At 38.1% G+C, this 24,260-nt stretch overlaps 1 protein-coding gene across 2 annotated transcripts in view; it reads left to right on the top strand.

The window, feature by feature from the left end:
* LOC135100423 (BCAS3 microtubule associated cell migration factor-like) overlaps positions 1–24,260 on the top strand; it is a 109,745-nt gene that overhangs the window by 11,801 nt on the left and 73,684 nt on the right. For both annotated transcript variants that reach the window (XM_064003274.1, XM_064003273.1), the window contains exons 2-4: positions 5,033–5,149; positions 9,313–9,486; positions 17,357–17,572. In XM_064003274.1, the coding sequence (XP_063859344.1) occupies positions 5,039–5,149; positions 9,313–9,486; positions 17,357–17,572 (501 nt within the window). In that variant the 5' untranslated portion in view covers positions 5,033–5,038. The remainder of the gene's footprint in view (positions 1–5,032; positions 5,150–9,312; positions 9,487–17,356; positions 17,573–24,260) is intronic.

Here is a 24,260-nt window from a genome sequence, read left to right as displayed (position 1 = left end):
TTTCTTTTGGTAATGCTTTAACTTGCTTTCATGTATTAATTGCACATGCACCGGTACAAGTGAATCCTTTGTATGCAGCATTTCTATTAATATATACAGATGTACACCTGCATATCCATGACTGTTCAGTCTCCTGTGCCACCCCTCAACATTGTTGTTTGTGCGAACACTTGTATTAAATACACTCCATGTGTTTGGACTCCACAAACTGCTCTCACTCCTTGTTTATTTTTTTATGTACACAATCAGTTCCTGAATCTTAGGATCATTGAGTTGTGCATGCAGTGTTAATTTTTCTACAGGTATATGAGAGTGTGAGTACCTCTTTAATATAGCCCAAGAGAATCAGCCTTTCTCCACCTGATGCCAATGGAAACTACAGTAAAATCCCTCTTATCCGGCATCAACGGGACCGCTGACATGCCGGATACTTGAATATTGCCGGATACTTGAATAGAAGTGAAATTATGTCCACAATCACCACCCTACACTCACGCATCTTACCATAACAAAGATCAGCTGATCTGATCAGCTGCTTAAGTGTAAGCACAACACGCTTCCTCTTTTCTACAACTTTAGGCATGATGAAGGCGTCAGGCGATAAACAGTGCACATGCGGGACTGAGTCACTGAGTAAACACAGTGCAGTGGGCCGCGGGTGGCACGGAGCAGTGCGCTCTGGTGGTGAGGGGACAAAGTATGCCTTGCGCGGGAATTTTAATCGATTTTATTAGTACACATTGATTTTTTATTGATTTTAAGGCTCGGGGAAAAATGTGCCGGATACTCGAATGCCGGATGACAGGGATTTTTACTGTACATCCGTTTGGTGATATCAGGAAATTTGCTTCTTCTTGCTTTCCAAAAACTAGTCTCTCAGTTAGTCACATAGTCTGTAATTTCACTCTGGAATGGTCCCTTTTATGCACTGCATGGCCTTATAATCTCTTTTATGTTTCCTACTTGTTAAAACACACACAAGTAGGATTTGTTTCACTTGTTCCTCTCCTTTTATAAAATAATTTATTGAGTAAAGCTGCACAAAAGGAGCCTTAACAATATGAAAGGTGCCATCACAGTACCACATTTTGGCATCCTTTAGTAGGTCTCTCTGTCTTGTGGTGAGGATCATCAATAGCAACATCACACATTAGGAAATCATCTGGTATATAGTCTTTATCAAGACTGAATGTGAGATCTTTTGGATTCTGGAGTCTTTTTCTTTTGACAGATTGTGCCAGGTTGTAAGGATTAGGTAGGTCGCTGGGTAAAGGATCAGAAGTAATATTGCTAGCCATGACTTCTGCTATGATGATGAGTGCTGATCTGAATTAATTTCCATCATGTTTCTTGACTTAGGCAGAAGTCTTGAGAAATTGCTCTCGTCCTGGTTGGGCAGGGTGGTTGTGAAAGTGCATAGAAGGAATATATATATATCACCATGTTTATTCACTTTTGCTTGGTTCAATTTTCTCTCAAGATGTACATCTCTATGTTATTTTGGAACCCTTATAGTGTTTGTCAACCTTTACCAATTAGTTGCTCATGATTTCTGAGTTAATAAAAAAGCATTGTTTGTGTTTTGAATCACTGAAGCATATGTAGGTACTCAAGTTCAATGGCCACTCTTCAATAAGCACTGTGGAACTGCAACATCCCCTAAAAAATATGAAAATATTCTAAATATATAAATATAAAAAAAGTGAAAATGATTATGAAATAGTATCAATAAACTTCAGCTCATTTATATCTAGAAAGTGAATGGAAACATTATGTTGAACTGGGTATTCCAACAGTTCCACAGCATGGCATAAAAGCTAGAACCAGGCCTGTGGCAGTGGTGGTTGAGTATGGAGTGGAGGGAGGGGGGGTGCATGGGGAGGGAGGTGTACTAGGCCACAGGATTGAAGGAGGCCATGACTAGGCACTTGTCTGATTCCTTTAATATTTGTTATGTGACATGTAATCCTAAGATATACTTAATTGATTAAGTCAAATCTAGATTTGTCTTGTGCATGTGCAAAATGTTTTTAGGAACTCATGATCTAATGAACCAAAGAAGCTGAAATTAGATAAGTTCATCCATTAATACTAACATGATTATCAATGCAAATTTTGATTTTCTACTGTGCATGTGCAACTCATGGCATATAATGTTAAAGAAAGATGCACTCATTTTTGTGCAACTACATTTGATTATAAACAATGTTATGAGGCAGAACCCCAATGAATAATAGTCATGAGCTGTCACTGCTTAAGTTCCTTCAAGCAAATGTCAGTCTAGTCTCACCTGTGTATCCATATATGTATGTTCATTGCCTTCTGGCTCTAGGTCCATGTCCAGATCATGCTTGCTCAGTTTGTCCACAGGTACGGAGATTAGAGAACTTTCTGCATTAGGGTGTGGAGCAGATTGAATGGCGGACTGGTTAATCCCTGAAGTAATAATATCACTGGTGTTAGGAACAGAACACAGAGAACAATACCTTCTGGGTAATTCATAGCCTTCTTCGACAATGTCTAGATACTGTTGCCTGGAAAAACCAGTGTTGCAAGCACATTGTTGCTATCTGTCACATTTATCATGGTGATTATATCATAATACTTTGGTACACACAAGGCATAGTGGAGCTCTTTCTTGAGGCATGTTGTCTGGATTATAAGACAGGGGCAGGATGACAGGCTCACCAGCTGACCTATGATGAGTTTGGGTCATGGTTCAGATAGCATTTTGTACTTTGTGAATCCTTTTCAAGCACACACACACACACACACACACACACACACACACACACACACACACACACACACACACACACACACACACACACACACACACACACACACACACACTTTTTCTGAAGTGGGTTAAAGTCAGTTAGGCAGTATATGATTTAGGCTGCCTGTTGTTTTGGCTATCAGATGATTTGGACATTTGCCAGTTCAGGCATTACTGCTTAAATTACTTTTGGCTGAAATTACCAGGACCAATTGCATAAATATATCTCCATTAAAAGCTATAATATTTTCTCTGAATCTGTGTGATAGGTCAAAAGACTGTTCATCACATAAGGCCCCTCTGCCCAGTAATCATTTAAGGCATGACCATTATATGAGGCAGAAATAGTAGTGGGTACATGAAAGTTGAAATCCTCAGCTGAGGATATTTGGCTGCACTAAATTGAAGTTGCTCCCCAAAGAACTTTTGGTGAAAGTGTTATTGGTAGAGAGAATTTACACTTTCAAGCCTTAAGATTGATGTTACAGAAGATAGGCATGAGAGCAGTGTGGAGTACCAGTTCTTTGATTAGTGTATTTCCTGCCTGCATATTTCCACACATTTCCAAAAAAGAGAAGATTAAAAAAATCACCCTGCATCATATACCCTGATAGATTTTGGTAGATGTAGGGGTTATTATTACTGGTACAAATAACACTCAAAACACCTATGTTTGGCACAATAGTTGCCAGGATGAAATATATATTTTCAAAAATTTTTATCAGATAATCAAAATAATGCTAAGATATAGATGAATTTAAAGTAAGTCATGATTATTGTCATCATGTAGATATGAGATGGCCATTGTCCAGCTACACATGGCAAAAATGATAGATAAAGGTGATTTGGCCTTATCCTGCTGTATGGTTAAGCATAAATTAGTTTTGTTCACTCATAACTTTAAGGGCACAGTGAAATTATATTTCTTTTTAGGTGAGGACAGAGTAGTGAGAGCAGATGGGCAAAACAAGATGGAGATGCAGGGCATGGGCATAGGTGTAAAGAGTTGATATATTGTTGTTCTGTCTCTATGTACTTCTTGCTGAGCTAAAACACCAATAACTTGCAGAATAACACCATTGCAAGGGAGAAGTATAGATGCTTTTTATGATATTTCTTTTATGATTCTAGGTCAAATATTAAAGGAAATACAGCAAAGAATAATAGTAACTTTTCTTTAAAAAAAGTTTGTTTTTATTTATTTTTTTTTAACAATATAGGTGCATCTTATACTCTGGTGTATCTTACATGGCGGGAAATACAGTACTACGGAGGTTGAGCCTCAATATTGTGACTTCTTGCTGAAGATAAATTTTTTTTCCTGTGGTGCATGTGATTCTGATTATGAATATTTTCACACTTCAGGATCCTCATCCTCTAAATATGAAGATGAGAGGTAGACTTACAGATGTGCAGGTTATTAATCGATATTCATTTATGTATTATGAGTGACATGATAATAGTATCAACATTTTTGCCTACAAAGGGATGACCTTGGAAGTTCTTTTGAATGAATGAGTGATTGAGGGTTGTTGGAAATGGAGGCTGAATTTTTGGCAAGCAACAGCGCACAGCCGTGGACCCTCATGTGATTATGTTTAATCAGAGATACTAAATATTTATGTTAAGTACTTTGTAACTTACACTGTTATATGGATGAGTAGTAGGAAGAAGATAGGTTGTTGGATAAGTATTATGTTGATAACCTTCCAAGGGAAGCATCTGTATAGAGCGAAGAAGGTGTAGCACAAAAACCTTGACAAATCTGTCTATAAATGGTACATACAAGAAAGAGCTGAATGGGTAACAGTTCATGATTTGGACATCCAGCATGCTGCTTTGAGGCTTGCCAAACACTTTGGGGTCAAGGAATTTAAATGTAGTGCTGAGTTCAGATAAGTCAGATTTTTTGTTAAGTCTGATTGGCCTCCTCAGTTACTGTGACTTAGTGAGGTTTTAATGTATTCTCATTTTTTGCTTTTCTCTACCATTTTCTTACCTATATCTCCTACTTCTGCCTTAACTGTAGCAACATAATTTCTTTGTGTCTAAACTAGTAAGTCACTCAAGATTTTATCATGATGGCTATGAATCTTGAAACTTAGTACTATATTAAAAGTACATGAATGGGCATGTGAGTATTCCACAAGGAGTAATTTAACCATCTTGATGTATTCTGGCTGTGATGATGTTTTCATAATGTAGTTCCTGATATAAGCCATACTTTAATATATCTTATGTTAAATTCCATAGCTAACCATGTCTGGAGAAAGTGGACGTCACTCCCGGCCTGTGGTGGGTCAGCAGGTTCGTCCAGAGCCAGTTGTGGAGAAGACTTTTGTGGAGAATGTGGCAGGATTCATCAATGAAGTGAGTCATGCAACTTTGACTTGTCTGGCAAAGGTAAAGTATACTCTCGATTTAATGAACTGTGTAATTTGAGCACCTTCTCTCAGAAAGTAGATTTTCTTCTAAATAGAACTTCATTATTCTTGCCAAATTTAGTAAAGAGTTTCTCACAGTTGAGGACAGCTCTTAAATTCTTCATCAAACATGGCATGCACCAGTTTTATGAGCATGCTTGTAGGCTGTATCTGAAGTGTTACTGGAAGTGTGAGCAAATTACCTGAATTTTGTGAATTGGTTTATTGGATCTAATGGAAAACTGAAAGAATATGTTTGTGTTAAATCGAGAGTATGCTTTTACTTTATCTAATCACTGTGTCTGACTAACCACTTAGCTCCTGATTCAGGTGCAAGCAGCCTAAGAAGTACTGAAAGATTTGTTAGGTCTACTCCATCATTTTCATTGTACAGAGAGAGAGAGAGAGAGAGAGAGAGAGAGAGAGAGAGAGAGAGAGAGAGAGAATGTGTATTTATCTTAGGCATGTAAATAATATTGCATAGTTAAACCTCTCTTTAACAATACATGATGCAGTTGTGAACAAACTGCAGTGTAAATCTTATCACTTCAAGATAAATAACTTCAAGCATCTGAACTGGAGGTAAGGAAAGACATGATAATATACTTCCAAGTGAATTCTGCTTTGCTATAATGGGAGTCTAATGGTTGGGAAAGGCATGTGAGATCTTTATATCATTCTGGCTATCTGGACCACCTGAGGCTATCCTTGTAGTATTGCGGTAGTAGTAATGTTTCAGTTTGAGTAACTTTTGTTCATGGCATGATGTTCACCCTTTCTTGTTGGTAAGAGAGATGTGATATAAATTGTTAAAAAATTGTGATAAACTGTTGTGGAGAGAGAGAGAGAGAGAGAGAGAGAGAGAGAGAGAGAGAGAGAGAGAGAGAGAGAGAGAGAGAGAGAGAGGAGTCAGGTTTCTCCAATACAGGCTCTGTTATATGGCTGAGAATTTCTCCAGCATGTTGAAGATAAGCACGCTATGGTTGGATATGTCATTGCAAGGTATAACAGTTTGATAATTACTCATAATGTAGCTGCCTTCTGTTATCAGGTAATCTCTTCCATGTATTGTATATGGAAAAAGAAAGCTGATGCTTATTATATTTATTTTATTTTTATTTAGAAGCCATTTTAGAGATCATGAATGATTCAATATGTAGTTTTTAATTCATGTTAAAAGACTTCTTCATTATGGTCTGAATAATATAATTGCATTCAGCAAATAATTTATATACATTGAATTATGAAATGCATTGAATACCTTACCATGGTAGTAAAAAACAAAAAAAAAGAATACATCCATGAATTAAAGGTAACAATACAGTAAAAGTCCTGTCTTTCAGCAGGTGCCGAAACATTGAATATGCCGAAAGATCAGATCTAAATCCGATTGGGTATATTAGCAATAAATAAATGAGAACATAGGCTGCTATTTATTTACTTATTTGCAGAAAACACAGCTAACATCTCCAAAACATATTTGTATAGAAATCACAAAAATTTGCAAGGCATATTTCTAGAAAAAAAAAGTCCAGCTTCAGCAAACCTGATAAATAAACAGAATTTTTTCTTGTGGCTTCTTTTCACTTTCCCCCTCTTTCATCTCCAAAGCAGCAGGATTTGTCACATCTGCTGGTCATTCTGCTCCTCAGTCACTGGTGGAGCTTTGTTCACAAAGACAGAATAGAAGGATGAATATAGCAGTGTAAACACAATAGACTCTCTCCTATTGTTATTTTTTTACTCAGTGTTTGTTATGCTTTGGATCGCTAATATTCCTTTCCTCTCCTCCTCAGTCTAGTGCTTTATTTATATATTCCAAGTTTATACCAAAAAATATTCCCATATATACCACTCATACCATTGTACCCACGAGTGCTGTAGTTGGCAGTGGAGCCTACACATGACAGCAGACGATTGCTATGTGCCAATACCTTTTAGAAATATGCCAAAAGATCAGATAACTTTCTGAATGGGAAATATCAGGTTTTCTGAAGTGTTGGATGTTGAAAGATGGGACTTTTGCTGTAGCATGTAACTGAAGCTTTTGCACAAAATAACTTTCTGTATGGGAAATATCAGGTTTTCTGAAATGTTGGATGTTGAAAGATGGGACTTTTGCTGTAGCATGTAACTGAAGCTTTTGCACATAATCTCTCAATTAGATGAACAATGGTAATGTGGTAATTCTTCTTTATCAATATTAGTATTTGATTGTAATTTGAATAGGACTAGATGATATCACTAATAGTCTCCTCAATGTTATTTTACTGGAATATTGATATGAACACAGGATCAATTTGGAATAATGACCTTCAGCTATAAATTATGTTTTTGGTTTGGGAATGTTCTGATAGAAATGCTAGAGATACATACATTAGTAGTTATGGTTCAGTTCCTTCCTATTCTTTGATTTCTCATTTGTGATTACTTCTTTCCACCATTATGTGGAGCTCCACTGTTTCATTATACAAGATTTATAACAAATTATCCAAATTTTTAATATGGCCTTCAAACATAATTTTGTTATTATAATAATGTAATTATAATACAGTGGAACCTCGATTACTTAACATCTCCCTTTTTGAACAAATCAGTTTTTGAACAAAATTTAAACTCATTATTGCTTCGGTTGTAGTACCATAATTTGGTTCTAGAACAAAGTTACTTGATTTTGAATATTAAAAGACAGCAAAAGCTGCTGTTTATTACTAATATATAGTTTCTATAGATATTTACTTCATTTTTATATTTTTGGAGGAGAAACAGATTGTAAGACAGTAGTTGAATCTTTGCAATAAGATAAATGTGATCCTGTTGAAAAGCCTCAATGTAAACAAACAGTTTTCGGCACTCAGGAGTTATCCCAAGCCACCTGTGGCTCTCTGGACGACCCTTAATGCCACCACTACTGCACAACTGCATTTTCTAGTAGCTTTTCCCAGCAGCAAGATGTCCAAGTCTTATGATCACCTTTATTTTGACAGTAAGTGGGTTGCTCCTCTGTGCTCCCTCTGTAAGGCTTTTCTCATTAGATTGGTGACAAAGAGAATACCTGCATGGTTTAAACAGTATCTTCTGATGAGTTCTATGTCACTAAGTTCATTCAATACATCCTTTCTGGATAAATAATTTATAAGATGGAGATGTTGTGAAGCAACCATGTTGGTTGTGGGGAGCGTCTGTCTTAAGCCGCTAAGACAGGGTAGACTGGTGTCTGGGAACAGATCAATCCATTATACATTGATTCCTATAGGGAAAATAGTTTTGGTTTTCGATTATTTTGGATTTCAAATGGTATTCAAGAAGAATTAAGTTCTAGAACTGAGGTTCCACTGTAATATATCTTGTACAACATATTTCTGAAGAGTTTATTCCATATCCTAAACTTCTCTAAATATTTCTATATGAGGAGATCTAATCTAATTTAGTCTGCTGTGATGCATCTTCCTGGGAACTCCTTCGATGAGTGGCTACAGCACAAGACTCTCCATTTGTTCCTGTCTGAGCCAAAGCACGTGAGAATATGTCCATAGAATATCCTTGTGTGGTATGATCTTTCATACTGGTGATCTACAGTTCTTATGTTTTTAATTTCACAAATGTAGTTATTGAATTAGTTACTCACTTCAGTGTCATGAATTGTTTCAGTGTAGGTGTCAACTAACAGATGATGCTATCCTTGCTGTATCAGAAAGAGTAACTTGCCTTTCAGTATCATATTACAAAACTGGTGATAGTCACAATACTTTGTATTCATAGTGAAAGTGACCAACAGTAAGAAAGAATTCTAAAGATGAAACTGAAACTTCCTTGTTAGAATATTTGTTATTGAGGTAATTATTCCAAATGCTTCAGTAAACTATTGTTATTTTGACAAAGAAGCAAAAAACAGTACAAATTTTTTTCAACAAATCATAGACGACATGGACAATAATTACTAATGAGCTTCACACTTTACTTCCATAGGTGATTGCAGCCTGTTTCTGGTCTGAATGGTTTCCAATGTATATGAAGATAAAATTATTGCAATGCACTAAAAGATTATGCATTTCCAGTGCCATGCATTAGAAGAAATTGTTTGCATCATAATATTCCTTCTGTTGACAGGTCACTCCACAGACGTACAACAATCCTTCGCACTATGAAGGGAAGGAGACGATTCTGTGGGTTCGCTTTGACTACTGTGATATAAATGACTTGGCTCGATTCAGAGACAAAATAGAGGTTAATGGCAACTCTCCTCCTCTCCTTCTGATAGTTGGATATGCTTGTGGTGTGCAGGTGAGAGTATGGCGAGCTTTACTATCTTTTAATGAATATTGTTTTTATCTTTTGATGTATCTATCTCATGTTTATTGTGATACACTTCATTTTTTTTTATTGTCATATTTATTATCATCATTGATGTCTTGCCTTCAAAATCAAAATGACAGAAATGGCCTCAGGACACATTTTATATATATATATATATATATATATATATATATATATATATATATATATATATATATATATATATATATATATATATATATAAATATATAGCTCCTTTATATGTGACACATTACATCTCATGCTGTTTGTTCCTTCACATTAGTGATGAAAAACTTGATTCTTTTTAGTAATGGGTTTTTATGTGTGATTCATTGAAAAAAAAATCATGTACTTAAGTCACTTGATTCACCAAGTCAGTAGCCTGCATGCTGCTGTGGGCTGGTTACTTGTGTCAGCTGAGCTAGCTGTGCTTGAATGTTGGTAATAATTTAATTCCAGTTTAATATTTATGATTTGGAACCTGCAATTTCACTGTTACATTCGATCTTTAAAGCTCAGAAGTAAGCAATTGCTCATAAGAATCTGCCCAGAGTGGCCTGAATCACTTCCATGACTCAGGGAACAACCAAATTTGGCCGCAAGTCGGATCTACATTTCCTATTAAAATCTATAGGAAATAAGTTAATCAGTTCTAGGGCAAAAAATGTTAAAAATATACTCTAATATCACTTACCTTGCAATCAAATGAATTTAGAATGGTAGTAATATGGGGTATCTGAAGGCCTTTAAGAAATTTCAAAGTTATGATACATACTCTCTCTCTCTCTCTCTCTCTCTCTCTCTCTCTCTCTCTCTCTCTCTCTCTCTCTCTCTCTCTCTCTCTCTCTCTCTCTCTCTCTCTCTCTCTCTCTCTCTCTCTCTCTTCTCTTTGATGACTCCTGGCTCAGGAGTAATCCCAAGCTACTGTAGCCTCAAGATCAAGATCAAGACCATGCATATTTTGCAATGATTTCCTCCTTTTTTCAATGGTTATTACTCTTTTCTTCTTCCCACTACTTGAAATCGTATTATTCACTTGCTTAGGGGGCATTTTCAGGGTAGAATGACCATAAAATAGGGCAGAAAGACAATGGTGGGAATACTGTGGTGCCACTGGTAGTGCCACTCATATTTTGCAATGATTTCCTTCTTTTTTTCAATGGTTATCACACTTTTCTTCTTCCCATCACTTGCACTAGCACTTTTCAATTGTTTAGGAGACATTTTCAGGACAGAATGATCACAAAATAAGGCTGGAAGACAATGATGGGAATGCTGTGGTGCCACTGGTTGTGTGGGTGCAAGTTGGGTTCACATAGTCATGTTGATGCAAGATCTGGACATCACCAAAGGGTGGCACCTAGCCAAATACAGATACAGACAAGTGTCTGTTCTTCATTAATAGAAAGTGTCAAAAGCTTTCATGATCTAACTCCCTTCATGACTTCTGGCACCTAGCCAAAAACAATAACTTCTTCATCTTTCCCTCCTTTACTTCATCCTGATAACACCACTGCCATCTCATCTAATTCTAAAGCTGAACTCTTTACTCATATCTTTGGTAAAAACTCTACCTTGGATGATTCAGGGCTTTTTCCCCACTCCTCCACCCTCTGACTACTTCATGCTACCTATTAAGCTCCTTCACAGAGATGTTTTCCATACCCTTGCTGGCCTAAACTGTCAAAAGGTTTATGGACCTGATGGGGTCCCTGCTATTGTTCTCCGAAACTGTGTCTCCTTTTTTGCACCTTGCCTAGTCAGACTCTACCAACTCTGTCTATCAACATCTATCTTTCATTGTTGCTGGAAGTTTGCTTACATTCAGCCTGTTCCTGAAAAGGGTGGCCATTTTAATCGATCAAACTATCATCCTGTTGCTTTAATTTCCTGCCTCTCTAAAGTTTTGAATGCATCCTCAACAGGAAGATTCTTAAACATCTACAACTTCACAATCTTCTACCTGATTGCCAGTATGGGTTCTGTCCAGTCCACTCTACTGGTGATCTTCTGGATTTTGCTGTTGCCTTAGGCATATCAAAAGCTTTTAACAGAGTCCAACACAAAGCTTTGATTTCTGAACTACCTTCCTATGGCTTCTGTCCTTCTCCCTGTAACTTCATCTTGAGTTTACTTTCTGACTTCTATTGCTGCTGTGGTAGACAGTCACTTTTCTTCTAAATCTAGTAACAGTGGTGTTCCTCAGAGTTCTGTCCTGTCAACCACTCTCTTCCTATTATTCATCAGTGATCTTCTAAACCAAACTTCTTTTCCTATCCACTCCTACACTGATGATACTACCCTGCACTTTTCCATGTCTTTTCATAGACATCCAGCCCTTCAGGAAGTAAACAGTTCTTGCAGGAAAGCCACAGAATGCCTGAGTTCTGATCACTAAAATTTCTGATTGGGGCAGAGCAAAGTTAGTGTTGTTCAATGCCTCAAAAACTCAATTCCTCCATCTGTCAACTGAACATAACCTTCCAGACAACTATCCCTTCTTCTTTAATGAAACTCACCTGTACCCCTCTTCTACACTGAACATCTTTGGTCTGTCCTTTACTTATAATCTGAACTGGAAACTTCACATCTCATCTCTAGCTAAAACAGAGTGTATGAAGTTAGGCATTCTGAGTCATCCCCACCAATTTTTCTCAACCTCCCCCCTCCCCTTCCCAAACTGTTTACTCTGTACAGGGGCCTTATCCATTCATGTATGGAGTATACTTCATATGTATTAGGGGGTTCCACACATACCACTCTTTTAGACAAGGTAAAATAAAAAAACTTTTTGTCTTATCAACTCCACTCCTCTGACTGTCTTCAGTCTCTTTCTCTTTACAGCAGTGTTTCATCTCTTGTTGTCTTCTGCTGCTATTTTCATGCTAACTGCTCTTCTGGTCTTGCTAACTGCTTGTGTCTCCTTCTCCCACACCCTCGCTGTACAAGACTTTCTTCTTTCGCTCATCCCTATTCTGTCCACCTCTCTAATGCAAGAGTTGACCAGTATTCTCAATCATTCATTCCTTTCTCTGGTAAATTCTCGAACTCTCTGCTTGCTTCTGTATTTCCTCCTTCCTATGACTTGAACTTTTCAGTTTCAAGACACTTATCCTTTGATTTTTGATGGGTGCTTTTGACTCTCTCATGGACTGGCACCTCAGTGGGGCTTTTTTTTCTTGTTGCTCATGGCCAGTGCCCCTCCTACATGGAAAAAAAAAAATCAAACCTTTAGTTTCACTCTAGGTTACTTTTTAATTGTTTATTTAACCTGATTTACATATAGATATGAGGAATAAACAAAAAAAATAAAACTCCAAAAAGCAATGAAACCAAAAAAAAAAAAATAATAAAGCCCAGAATAACCTTGTACGTTGGTTTTAAAAACCTGGGTTTTTCCAACCCTTCTCTACCCCAATGAGAAATTTTAGAGACATCAGAAGTCAGGGATTTTGTGGCTTCCCTGTATGAGCTGTTTACTTCCTGAAGGGTTGGACATCTACAAAAAAAAACGTGGAAAAGTGCAGGGTGGTATCATCAGTGTAGGAGTGGATAGGAATAGTAGTTTCGTTTAGAAGATCATTGATGAATAGTAGAGAGTGAGTAACAGGACAGAAACTTGAGGAACACCATTGTTAGGAGAACAGTGACCATCTACCACAGCAATAATAGAATGGTCAGAGAGGATGAAGTTACAGAGAGAAGGATAGAAGCTGTAGGATGCTAGTTTGGAAAGTTTCACCAAAATCCTTAAAAGTGAGTGTATTTTGTCCACATCTGGTGTGATGCAGCGCTGTGGCTGTGAAGTATTACCATCTTATCTAAAACCGTGTGTGTGTGTGTGTGTGTGTGTGTGTGTGTGTGTGTGTGTGTGTGTGTGTGTGTGTGTGTGTGTGTGTGTTTGTGTGTGTATGTGTGTGTGGATGGGGGAGAGAGAGAGAGAGAGAGAGAGAGAGAGAGAGAGAGAGAGAGAGAGAGAGAGAGAGAGAGAGAACAATCGTGAGGATTGTGAAGTTGAATGAGACTGATTGAGAATGAAAATGAATGGAAGGACCATAAATGAAAAGGAAATGATCGGAGAAAAAATGAAAAGAAGTAGGGGACAGGAAAAGAGAATATTTATTTCACAGTATTTCCTCTCTCCATCTAATTTTTCACTCACTTCCTACCCTTGCTTCTTATATTTATTCTTTCTACTTTCTCCCCATCTTCATATCCTCCCATCCTCCACTTCCTTACCTCACTCTCCTTCCCAGTTATGTCCCTTCCCCCTTTTTCCTTTTTTCTCCCTTCCTTTTTCCTCTTGTCTCAAAACTTCCTTCCTGTCACCTCCCCTTCCCCTTATCTGTCAGAGATAATGGACAAGGGAGAGGAAGCGGTAGGAGGGCAGAGAATGGGGAGGGAGGGAAGAGAGAGAGAGAGAGAGAGAGAGAGAGAGAGAGAGAGAGAGAGAGAGAGAGAGAGAGAGAGAGAGAGAGAATGGGGAGGGAAGGAGGAAAGGGAGAGGAGGGCATGGATGGGGGAGAAGGGAAGGGAAGGGAAGGGAAGGAGAGAGAGAGAGAGAGAGAGAGAGAGAGAGAGAGAGAGAGAGAGAGAGAGAGAGAGAGAGAGAGAGAGAGAGATTTTATTAGTAGTAATATTATTAGTAACTATTTGTGCTTAGTATACTACTGCTTCAACTCCACACCTATAGGCATAGGCTTACAGGCCTAGGCGTCTGTACTATGGCCGCATTACACACATAATAATTATCAGATACTTTTTTTCAAGAAAAGTGTACCTAATGCACTTGCAAATATGTACTACTCAGTTCTGTAACTTTAGGCTGGAACTCATAGCCTGTCAAGAGCTGCTGGTCATTGAACAGCCAGTAGTCCTGTGGTATGAGTGGTGGGTGGTGTGTGCCCATACCACCGTTCATACTAGTGCTCATTAGCACTTGATACATCCAGTGTGCATACCACTGACATATGTATAATGCTAAGATTTAAACAAATACCAAGCGAACAAGTTAATGTAAACGGTGACTCAGTACACCCGATTCAGTGAAAGGAATCGTTTGACCTGAACAAGTAACTTGTGAGTCTTACATCACTACACTTTCCTCCTCATCACTCTGCTCTTTTCTCCACATGAATAGAAGTCTCTCCCTCTCATAATTATTTAGCTAATTAATGTTCTGTATTGTCAGCATTCTTATTTTCTCATCTGAAGTTTTGTTTAATTTACTTACTGCTACTTTACCTTGTTCCTCATAAAAAATTTAACAGATCTCATTTTTTCATTCTCATTTTCTCCTTACACTTAGTTTTTGTTATGTGCAGACTTTGATTATGTGGATTCACATTTATGTGATCATAAATGTACTAAGTATTCTCATTATGTGAGAAAAATTCATGCTTTTACAGACTACTAAACAGGATTTTTAACTATCTCCTTTTGTGCTTCACACTCTCTGCCTTTATCTTTTTTTTTTTTCTCACTTATACCTTTGTACTCTGGGAAAGCTTTGAGGAAGATTTTTCAAGGCTTAGAGGGAATATCTCTATAACTCCCATCTTGTATGCTCCATAGTTTGTACCATCCTCTCCTCCTTTTTTTTTCAGTTTTTCCTTTTTTCTGTGTCTCTCACTCTCTTTGTACACTGGGAAAAATTTTAAATGGGTACTAAGTCTTAGGGAAACTGTCTCTTCATTATACTGGGATTTTTGTATGCAGTGCTGAATGGCACCATATTTTCCAGCGCAGTATGTTAAAGCCTCATACTGGCCACAATAATACTATGAGAGTGATTAAGTATCACAGATTAATGCTAAAAACTACAAAATTATTCTGCAATCCAGCTTAAATCAGTGATTTGTGCAGCATCTGATGGCGAGGTACAGTACCCTCTTGAATGTTGCGGTTGCTTTCTCTTCTAGGCATAGCACTAAACCAGAGGGTTATGAAACTTGGGATATTGAAAGCACTGGAAAATGTTTATTTATTCCATCTGCATGGCTTATAATTGTGTGAGCATGCGTGTTTTGTCCACACATCTGGTGTAATGTAGCAGTGTGGTGGTGCTGTTCCATCACCTATAAACCTGTGTTTATTTGTGTTTTGTCCTCACGTCCTGCTTGACACCATGGTGCAATGGTGCAGTGCTATTGCATCCAACACAACAATGAAACTCCAATAATTTGTTTGTTTGTTTTTTGCAATGTGGCAGTGCCATTGCTGGCCTTTCTCTCTCCCTTTCTTTCATGAAAGCTGGTGTGACTAATGTGGCTAACAAGTGGTTTATATGCAGAAATACATATACAATACATAACATGTATGTATTTATTCTTACTATCTGTGATACCACTCGTAGTAATGAGTGATCCACGTGTGACATACTGTACATGATGTCAGGCATCCAGAAAATACTGTCCCATTCCCATGGGGAAGGGGCTCACTCTATAGTCTGTCTCTTAACCCTTGGTATTGTAAAGAGTTAGGTGGAAGCAAATCCCACCTTAGTAGCAAGACAAGTAAAGGAGAATAATCATTTGCTTCTCAACAAGGCCTCTGTCTTGATCATACAATGCTGCCTCCACAACAACTGGTTACAAGAAAGTCATACTATAAGAAGCCCCTCAATATGATGCTGCAAAGGAAGAAATGGGTTAATTTTGCTGTAAAATAAGGAGATTGGAGCTTAGAGCAGTGGTGAAAAGTGTTCTGGATAGATGGAGTGATATTTGAGGTGATTGACAGCAATCCAATAAAAGTTTGGTGCAGCAGAGGCACCTTCAGCAATAAGCATTTTGCCTGCACTGTAAAATACCCTGCATGGTATGGTGCTTACTCGGGTATGGTGGCCTCAGTGAACTTGCAATTCTTCTCAGGAATGAAACTGATATATGGCAGTGCTTACTACACAATCATGAATGACCATCTGGAGACTACATTTGAGAAGAATGGGACCAACATTTTATAGCATGATAACACCCCTTGCCACTAGGCCTGGCTCATCATCAACTGGCTTTGTGACTGCTTAGTTGAGTTTATAAAGAATTGGCCAGGTAATTCTCTAGACCCTTCTCTTTTTGAGAATGTGTGGGGGATTATAAAATATTGGCTGCAGAGGGTTGATACATCCCCCTTTGTGACTGCTTAGTTGAGTTTATAAAGAATTGGCCAGGTAATTCTCTAGACCCTTCTCTTTTTGAGAATGTGGGGGGGGATTATAAAATATTGGCTGCTGGGGGTTGATACATCCAGTATACTGAGGTTGGAGGTGGGGATTTGGGAGTCCTGGAAGACCCTCAACAGTGACCTCCTGAAAAAGCTTTGTGACTCTGTCCTCTTGTGCATTCAGAAGATTAAGAAGTAAATAGCTGTTTGAGTAACCATGCACATTTTCATGTTGTTCATTGAATATGTTCACACAGTCTGTATTTTTGTGACTTCAACGAGGGGTGAAACTTTTACTGATGGGCACTGTATGTAAGGGTTGCAGAACCTAACCTCCACACATAATGAGGACTAGGTGTATTATTAAATCAACATGATCTGCTTGTTCTCACTTCTTTCAATAACAAATTTGCCTTTACACAACTATCTCATGAACATTACCAGCTTAAAAGGCAGCTGTTGCTTTTTCTTGTCCTTATCTAATTTTCCATCGGTTACAGCCAACATACACACATCGTCAAATCATGTAAAAAATGTAACATAGTACTCTTGTCACATGAGTGTTACTTATGAACATATATGATGACATTGTGTATGTGTTTATAGGCCTGAGTAATTGTATCACATGAGTGTAGCTTATGAATGTATATGCTGACATTGTGTATTTTGTCTATAGGCCTGGGTGATACCTGTCAATGGTGAGGCTGTGGAAGTGTTGTCATGGCGGCAGGGAGCAGTGCGCGTCCTGAAGGTACTGCCGACACCTGTTACCTCAGCCAGCAGTGTGGACCATTACTCCCTTAAGCGGCCCATAATTGCCCTCTGTGATACTGCTGGCCCAGGCCCTCACTTCTGTTCGGTTTCTTTCATCTCACTAAAGACAGGAGAACAGGTAACTCAGTAATAACATAATGCTCTTGTGTTATTTTTTCAATAACTTCGCAATATTTGTGGTCTTAGATTTTATTTTCAATCTGTGGGAGAACATCACCTCTCCTCATCATTTCCTCACTTAAATACAGGTGCGTGTGGCTAATGAGAGCAACACCTTTTATGTCCCCTCCTACTTTGTCCATCCTACTCCTACTTTGTTCAATCCAAAGCTGAATGTTGTGTACAATTGTGCATTGAGTTAATGTACTCTTGTGTCCACACTTTTGAATCTTCTAAATTTTCTACTATCTGGTTTAGCCTTCAGAGTCATACATACATATAACAAGGCTGTCTCCCTCAAAAAAGGTGGGTAGCCAAGACAAGGTACTCAACTTTCACATTTACATTCATTCACAGTACTCTCTTAGCCCTTTGGCCTCCAACAGAATGGATAAATTACTCCTGCCTTTACTTCACAGGGATGAGTTGCACAGCTTGGACAGTTTTCATAGTCACTCAGGCTAAATTCATCTGTGTTGTATATTTCTCATATAGCTTCTCTAATTGTGGAAAATTCTGTGACTATTTCATTTACAAAGTGGAGCACATGTAATGTTTACTGCCAGCTTCAGCTTTCATCTCCCTTCGCTGACCAACCTGGCAAACTAACCACAATTTTGCTATCTACAATGACCTAGAGCAGTTAGTGCACCCGGTATCCCTGACTGACTTGGAGATACATTCTAGACCATAACTTGATTCTTGACTTTTTCCTAACATCTAATCCTTCTGCTTTTTCTGTCTCTCAGTCCTCTTTGTTGAGCTTCTTTAACCATAAGCTTTCTCACCTTTCTCACCAGACGCAAGGTAGGCAATGCCTGTCAGTGTCCGGCCTCTACGAATCTTCTCCAAAGGTCTCTATCCATGAAATCCTCATCTCTGGTTATTTCTTGTAGATTTCTTCCTCTTCGTTCAGCAGCTTCTTCAACCCCCTGCATCCATTGCTTCCTAGGTCGTCCCACCGGCCTCCTGCCTAGAGGAACCCATTCCAGAAACTTCCTTGTGTATCTTGTATCTTCCATTCTTTGGACATGTCCATACCATCTCATTTTGTTCTTTTCAATTATCTTCAGTACAGATGTTATCCCTAATCTCTCTCTGGTTTCTTCATTTCTAATTCTATCAAGTCTGGTCACACCTCGGATCATTCTCAGAACTCTCATTTCTGCTGCTTGTATTTGTGAAGATGTTCTTGTTGTCAGTGTCCAAGTTTCTGACCCATATAGAAGTACTGGTCTTAGTATTGTTGTAAATATTATGGTTTTAGCTTTTGTTGGAATATTCTTATCTTTAAGTATGGGATACAGTGCACTGACATTTGCATTGTACTTCTGTATTCTATTTAAAATTTCTATATTCTGTCTGTTTTCCTCGTCGAAAAGTACTCCCAGATAACAAAATTTGTCGGTCTGCTTCAGTTTAATGTTTTCTATGTAAATATTACATTCCTCCTTTATTCTGCCAACTTTCATTATTTCTGTTTTTTGTTTGTTCATTCTCATTCCTTCCCTATTTAAGACATCATTCCATCTTGTCATGGCCTCTTGAAGATCTTGTTGGCTTCCTGTCACGACAGCGACATCGTCTGCATAGGCCAGCGTGATCTCTTTATCCTCCCTTACACACACTTCCTTCAGGCATCTGTCCATGTATATAATGAATAGCAAAGGAGAGAGCACTCCCCCTTGTCTCACTCCTGTCTTAATGCTAAACCATTCACTCTCCAGCTCTCTGTTCTTGACTCTGCTCTCCGTGTTCTTATATATACTCTTAATTACTCGTATCAGTTTAGAGTTTATGCTGTAGTCTTGATGTTGTAAGACTCTCCACAAGCAATCTCTTCTAATTCTATCACAGGCTTTTTCCAGATCTATAAAAGCCACATATTTATCAATGCTCCACTCCCAATTCTTCTCCATTATCATCTTTAAAGTGAACACTAGATCTGTCATGCTCCTATTGGGCCTGAAACCATACTGCCATATTCCTAGTTTCTCCTCGACACAGGTTCTTAATCTTTTCTCAACTATTCTTTCATACAATTTTTCAACATGAGATAACAGGGATATACCTCTATAATTTGCACAATCTGTTTTACTGCCTTTCTTATATATTGGACATACTATTGCTTTGTGCCAGTCATGGGGCACTTTCTCCTCTTTCCACGCATTACTGAAAATGTACCTCATCCACTCTACACATTCTTCCCCAGCAGCTTTAAATAGCTCTATAGGGAGCTCGTCGTCCCCTGGGGCTTTGCCGCTTCTCATCTTCTTTAGTGCCTTCTTCACTTCCTCTGTACTGATCTCATTTGGGTTCTCTCCTTGTTCCTCCTGTATATCTAGATTCTGCTCTTCATCCACTTCCACATCCTCCACATTTAGAAGTTCTTGGAAGTATTCTCTCCATCTTTCTTCAATCTCCTGTGGTTTTGTTAGTAGTTCTCCTGTTTTGTTCATTATTGCATATGTTGATTTGTTATTTCCTTTCCTATAGTTCTTAGCCATGCTATACAATAATTTTCTTGTTCCTTCTACGTCTCTCTCTAGATCTTGACCAATCTTGATCCACATGTCCTCCTTGGCTGCTCTTTTGGTTGCTTCTGCACTGTTTCGTTTATCTACGTAATCTTCTCTATCTTCAATGTTTCTTGTTTTCATCCATTTTCTGAAAGATCTTGGTTTTTCTTTGACTGCTTCCTTAACATCATAAGTCCACCATGCAGTACTTTTCTTTTTGGTTCCATATTTGATTTTAATACCAACTGTCTCCTCAGCTGCCCCATACACAGTGTTCTTGAATTTATTCCATTGTTCTTCTATGTTCATTTCTTCCAATTCCAGTTCGGTTGGTTTTCGTAATGTTACCAGTTGCCGCAGTGCTTGCTTCTTCTCTTCATCCTTGAGGTTTTCCAGTTTGAATCTCTTTTGCTTTTTCTTGACTTTTCCTTTGGTTTTACAATTTTCAATTTAGCCACCACCAACCTGTGGTCAGAGTCTAAGGACACAGATGGTATGGTCCTAACATCTTTAACCATAAGCTCATATTTGTATTTTGCCTTATCACTCTAATTTCTCCTCAGGATTCCTCTAAGCAGAGGTACTATCACATCCTCTTTTGCTGGACCCCTCACTGCTAGTAAAACTATTTTTTTTTGTATCAGCAGTGTCACATCTAGGAATATGAAAATCCCTTGGATTTGACAAAAAAGGTTTGGCCAGTCTCACTCCCAGGAGGGTTTCGCTCCTCTTCCCCTCTCTCTCTCTCTCTCTCTTCCCCTCTCTCTCTCTCTCTCTCTCTCTCTCTCTCTCTCTCTCTCTCTCTCTCTCTCTCTCTCTCTCTCTCTCTCTCTCTCTCTCTCTCTCTCTCTCCTCTTCCATCATCATCATCATCTTCTTCTTCTTCTTCTTCTTCTTCTTCTTCTTCTTCTTCTTCTTCTTCTTCTTCTTCTTCTTCTTCTTCTTCTTCTTCTTCCTTCACCTCCTCTTCCTCCTCCATATGGCTCTGTCTCCTTTCCCCCACTTCCTTGCTGCTCATTGTTAAAAATCTCACATTCAAGGGAGTGATTTTTTTCCCATGTTTTGTGGCATTATAGAAATGATACCATTAGTATTTCGATCTTGTTTGGTGATGTTTTACAACTTGAAGCAATTAACTGATGGTGGCTGTAGTGTTTGTAGGTGTTGTGGCATTGAAGAAAGAAATGGTAATGTTGGTGGTGGTTGCAGCTAATTATATCTCGCCATTCCACCCACTTAGTTAGGCCTGTAGTAAGTTATGACCGCCACATAAAGTTATATCTATAGGGTGGAGTTCTTGGCTCATTAGAAGGGGGAAGCCCTCCTCCTAGAAGGACCCCCCTCCTCTCTCTCTCTCTCTCTCTCTCTCTCTCTCTCTCTCTCTCTCTCTCTCTCTCTCTCTCTCTCTCTCTCTCTCTCTCTCTCTCTCTCTCTCTCTCTCTCTCTCTCTCTCTCTCTCTCTCTCTCTCTTTTGTCACAGTTATTATTAATATTATTATGATAATTATTATTAGTGTGTGTGTGTGTGTGTGCATTTACCTAGTTGTTTACCTAGTTGTGAAATACAGGACAAGAGCCACACTAGGCTTGTGCCGTTTTATCTCCATATTGACTTTTATCTAGATTTTCTTTAAATTTATGAATTGTTTTTGCACACACAGTCTCATCCTTAAGTTCATTCCACAATGTTATATTTCTGTTGGGGAAGCTGTGTTTCTTGATATCTCTTCTGCAAACACTCCTTTTCAATTTCCTTCCATGTCCTCTTGTGTCTCTTGTATCTGGTATCATGAGGTCCTCTCTGTCCAAGTTTTCCATTCCTGTGTATGTGTGTGTGTGTGTGTGTTTGATGAAAGTAATGGAGGATAAATGGTGATAATGATCGCATTCATTGATATTAAAGATAGCTCTGATGAATAGCAGTGAACGATTAAAATAATTATCACTTGTTATTTTCATTATTATTATTATTATTATTATTATTATTATTATTATTATTTCTATTATTATTATTATTATTATTATTATTATTATTATTATTATTATTATTATTATTATTATTATTATTTTCATGGAGTCTCCCTCCCCCCCACCCCTCCCCTCTCTCTCTCTCTCTCTCTCTCTCTCTCTCTCTCTCTCTCTCTCTCTCTCTCTCTCTCTCTCTCTCTCTCTCTCTCTCTCTCTCTCTCTCTCTCTCTCTCTCTCTCTCTCTTGGGAATGTAGAATGACCACCACATCTTCGCTGAGGGAGTTGGAGCTCCAATTAATGTTTGGTAGATTGAAATCTTGCTTTCTGTTTGCTTATTGGTTACTTTTTTCACTAATTTCAGTAGTGTTTTACGATGTGTAACAATGGTAATGCAGGTGTGTGTCTGTGTGTAAGTGAGTGATTGAGTGTGTGTGTGTGTGTGTGTGTGTTTGTTTGTGTGTGTGTGTGTGTGTGTGTGTGTGTGTGTGTGATAATGAAAGTAATGGCCTGGCAAAATGGTATGAAATAATTAGTTGCCACCACCACCAACACCACCACTTCCTTCCTCAATGCCACAATGCTTTTAAATACTACTGCCACCAAATTGTAAAACATCACCAAACAAGATCAAAATACTAATGGTATCATTTCTATATTGCCACAAAACATGGAAAAAAAAACATTGCCCTAAATATGAGAATTTTAACAATGAGTTGTAGAGAAGTGAAGGAAGAGAGATACAGCCATATGGAGGAGGAGCAGGAGGAGGAACAAAAACAAGAAGAAAAAGAAAAAAAGAGAAGAAGAAGAAAAAGAAGAAGGTAATGATGATGATGTTGATGAGGAAGATGATGAAGGAGAAGGAGAGAGAGAGAGAGAGAGAGAGAGAGAGAGAGAGAGAGAGAGAGAGAGAGAGAGAGAGAGAGAGAGAGAGAGAGGAGGGGGGGTCCTTCTAGGAGGAGGGCTTCCCCCTTCTAATGAACCTCTCCTTGGAGTGAGTGGGACATGGGCCTACCCTTTCTTGTCAAATTCAAGAGATTTTCACATTCCTAGATGTGACGTTGCCAATATGAAAAGCAGCTTTTACCACTGTCGATGGGTCCAGTAGAAGAGAATGCAAAAGTACCTCTAGGATTTTACTTCCACTAATGGGCGACTTTGTAAGCTTTCTGTTAATATGCAATGCCATTGTACTGCACCAGTGGTCTGAATAAAGCCCTTGATTAACTTAACTTTCAGATGTTTGTACAAGAAGTTCTTCATCAAAGTATCTGTCCACAAAATTTATATAGTAAAGAAAGTTCATAGCAAATATTTAGATGTGAAAAGATAACTGTGGTTGTATTTCTTTGAAAATCAAGCCATGTGTTTCATTATCTTAGAATACAAAAAGGTTTTATCAACGTATTTAGGAAAATAGGCAGAAATGAGTTCCTGTTGGCTTCTAAAAAATGTTTAATTTACAAAATAAGTCTTAGAAATATATTAATTTTTAGTGCACTGGTATGTCTTTTGTTGTAAATTTCATGCAATGCACTGCACATGAAATATACACCAGGCAACTCAGACCAGACACAGTCCTCACTAAGAGATGAACTCTGAGCTATATTAGTTTGCATTTGAAACATGCTGTTATACTATGCCACCTGCATCTGTCTCTTGATCTCCATTGTCATTGATGTACTGAAAGTAGATTGCATCTATCTAACCATTTTTTAGGAGACAGCTCTTGAATCTTTTTTCCTCCATGCCTAACTGAGTGCAGCATGCTGGCAGCAGAAACAAGCCCATCTCAACCTGAGGATGTCTTCTGTCCTGAATCTGAAGTGATGAGCTTTGCTGCATTTTTTTTATTTATTTATTTTTTTTATATATATTGAAGAGACATACTAACATACTAAAAATTTGTACATTTCCATGTAACACTATTTTTAATGTTATTTTATAAATTTTGGGGCCAGAAGGGATTCATCTTGACCTGTTTTTATAGAAGCGAAAAAATCCTTGCTGTGTTGCAAAATGTTGAACAATCTGTTTTTTTTTTTTTTTCAGGAAAATGCAACAGTTATACTTATGTACATTTTTGCTACAAACCTCATTGACTACATCAGTTGTTGTGTGCTGATAATATGATAAAGAGCTTGTTGCATAAACATAGG

This window comes from Scylla paramamosain, chromosome 5, assembly GCF_035594125.1.
Source record: "Scylla paramamosain isolate STU-SP2022 chromosome 5, ASM3559412v1, whole genome shotgun sequence".
NCBI lineage: Eukaryota > Metazoa > Arthropoda > Malacostraca > Decapoda > Portunidae > Scylla > Scylla paramamosain.
Note: the sequence above shows the minus strand (reverse complement) of the source record. Positions and strands in the feature narration are given on the sequence as shown.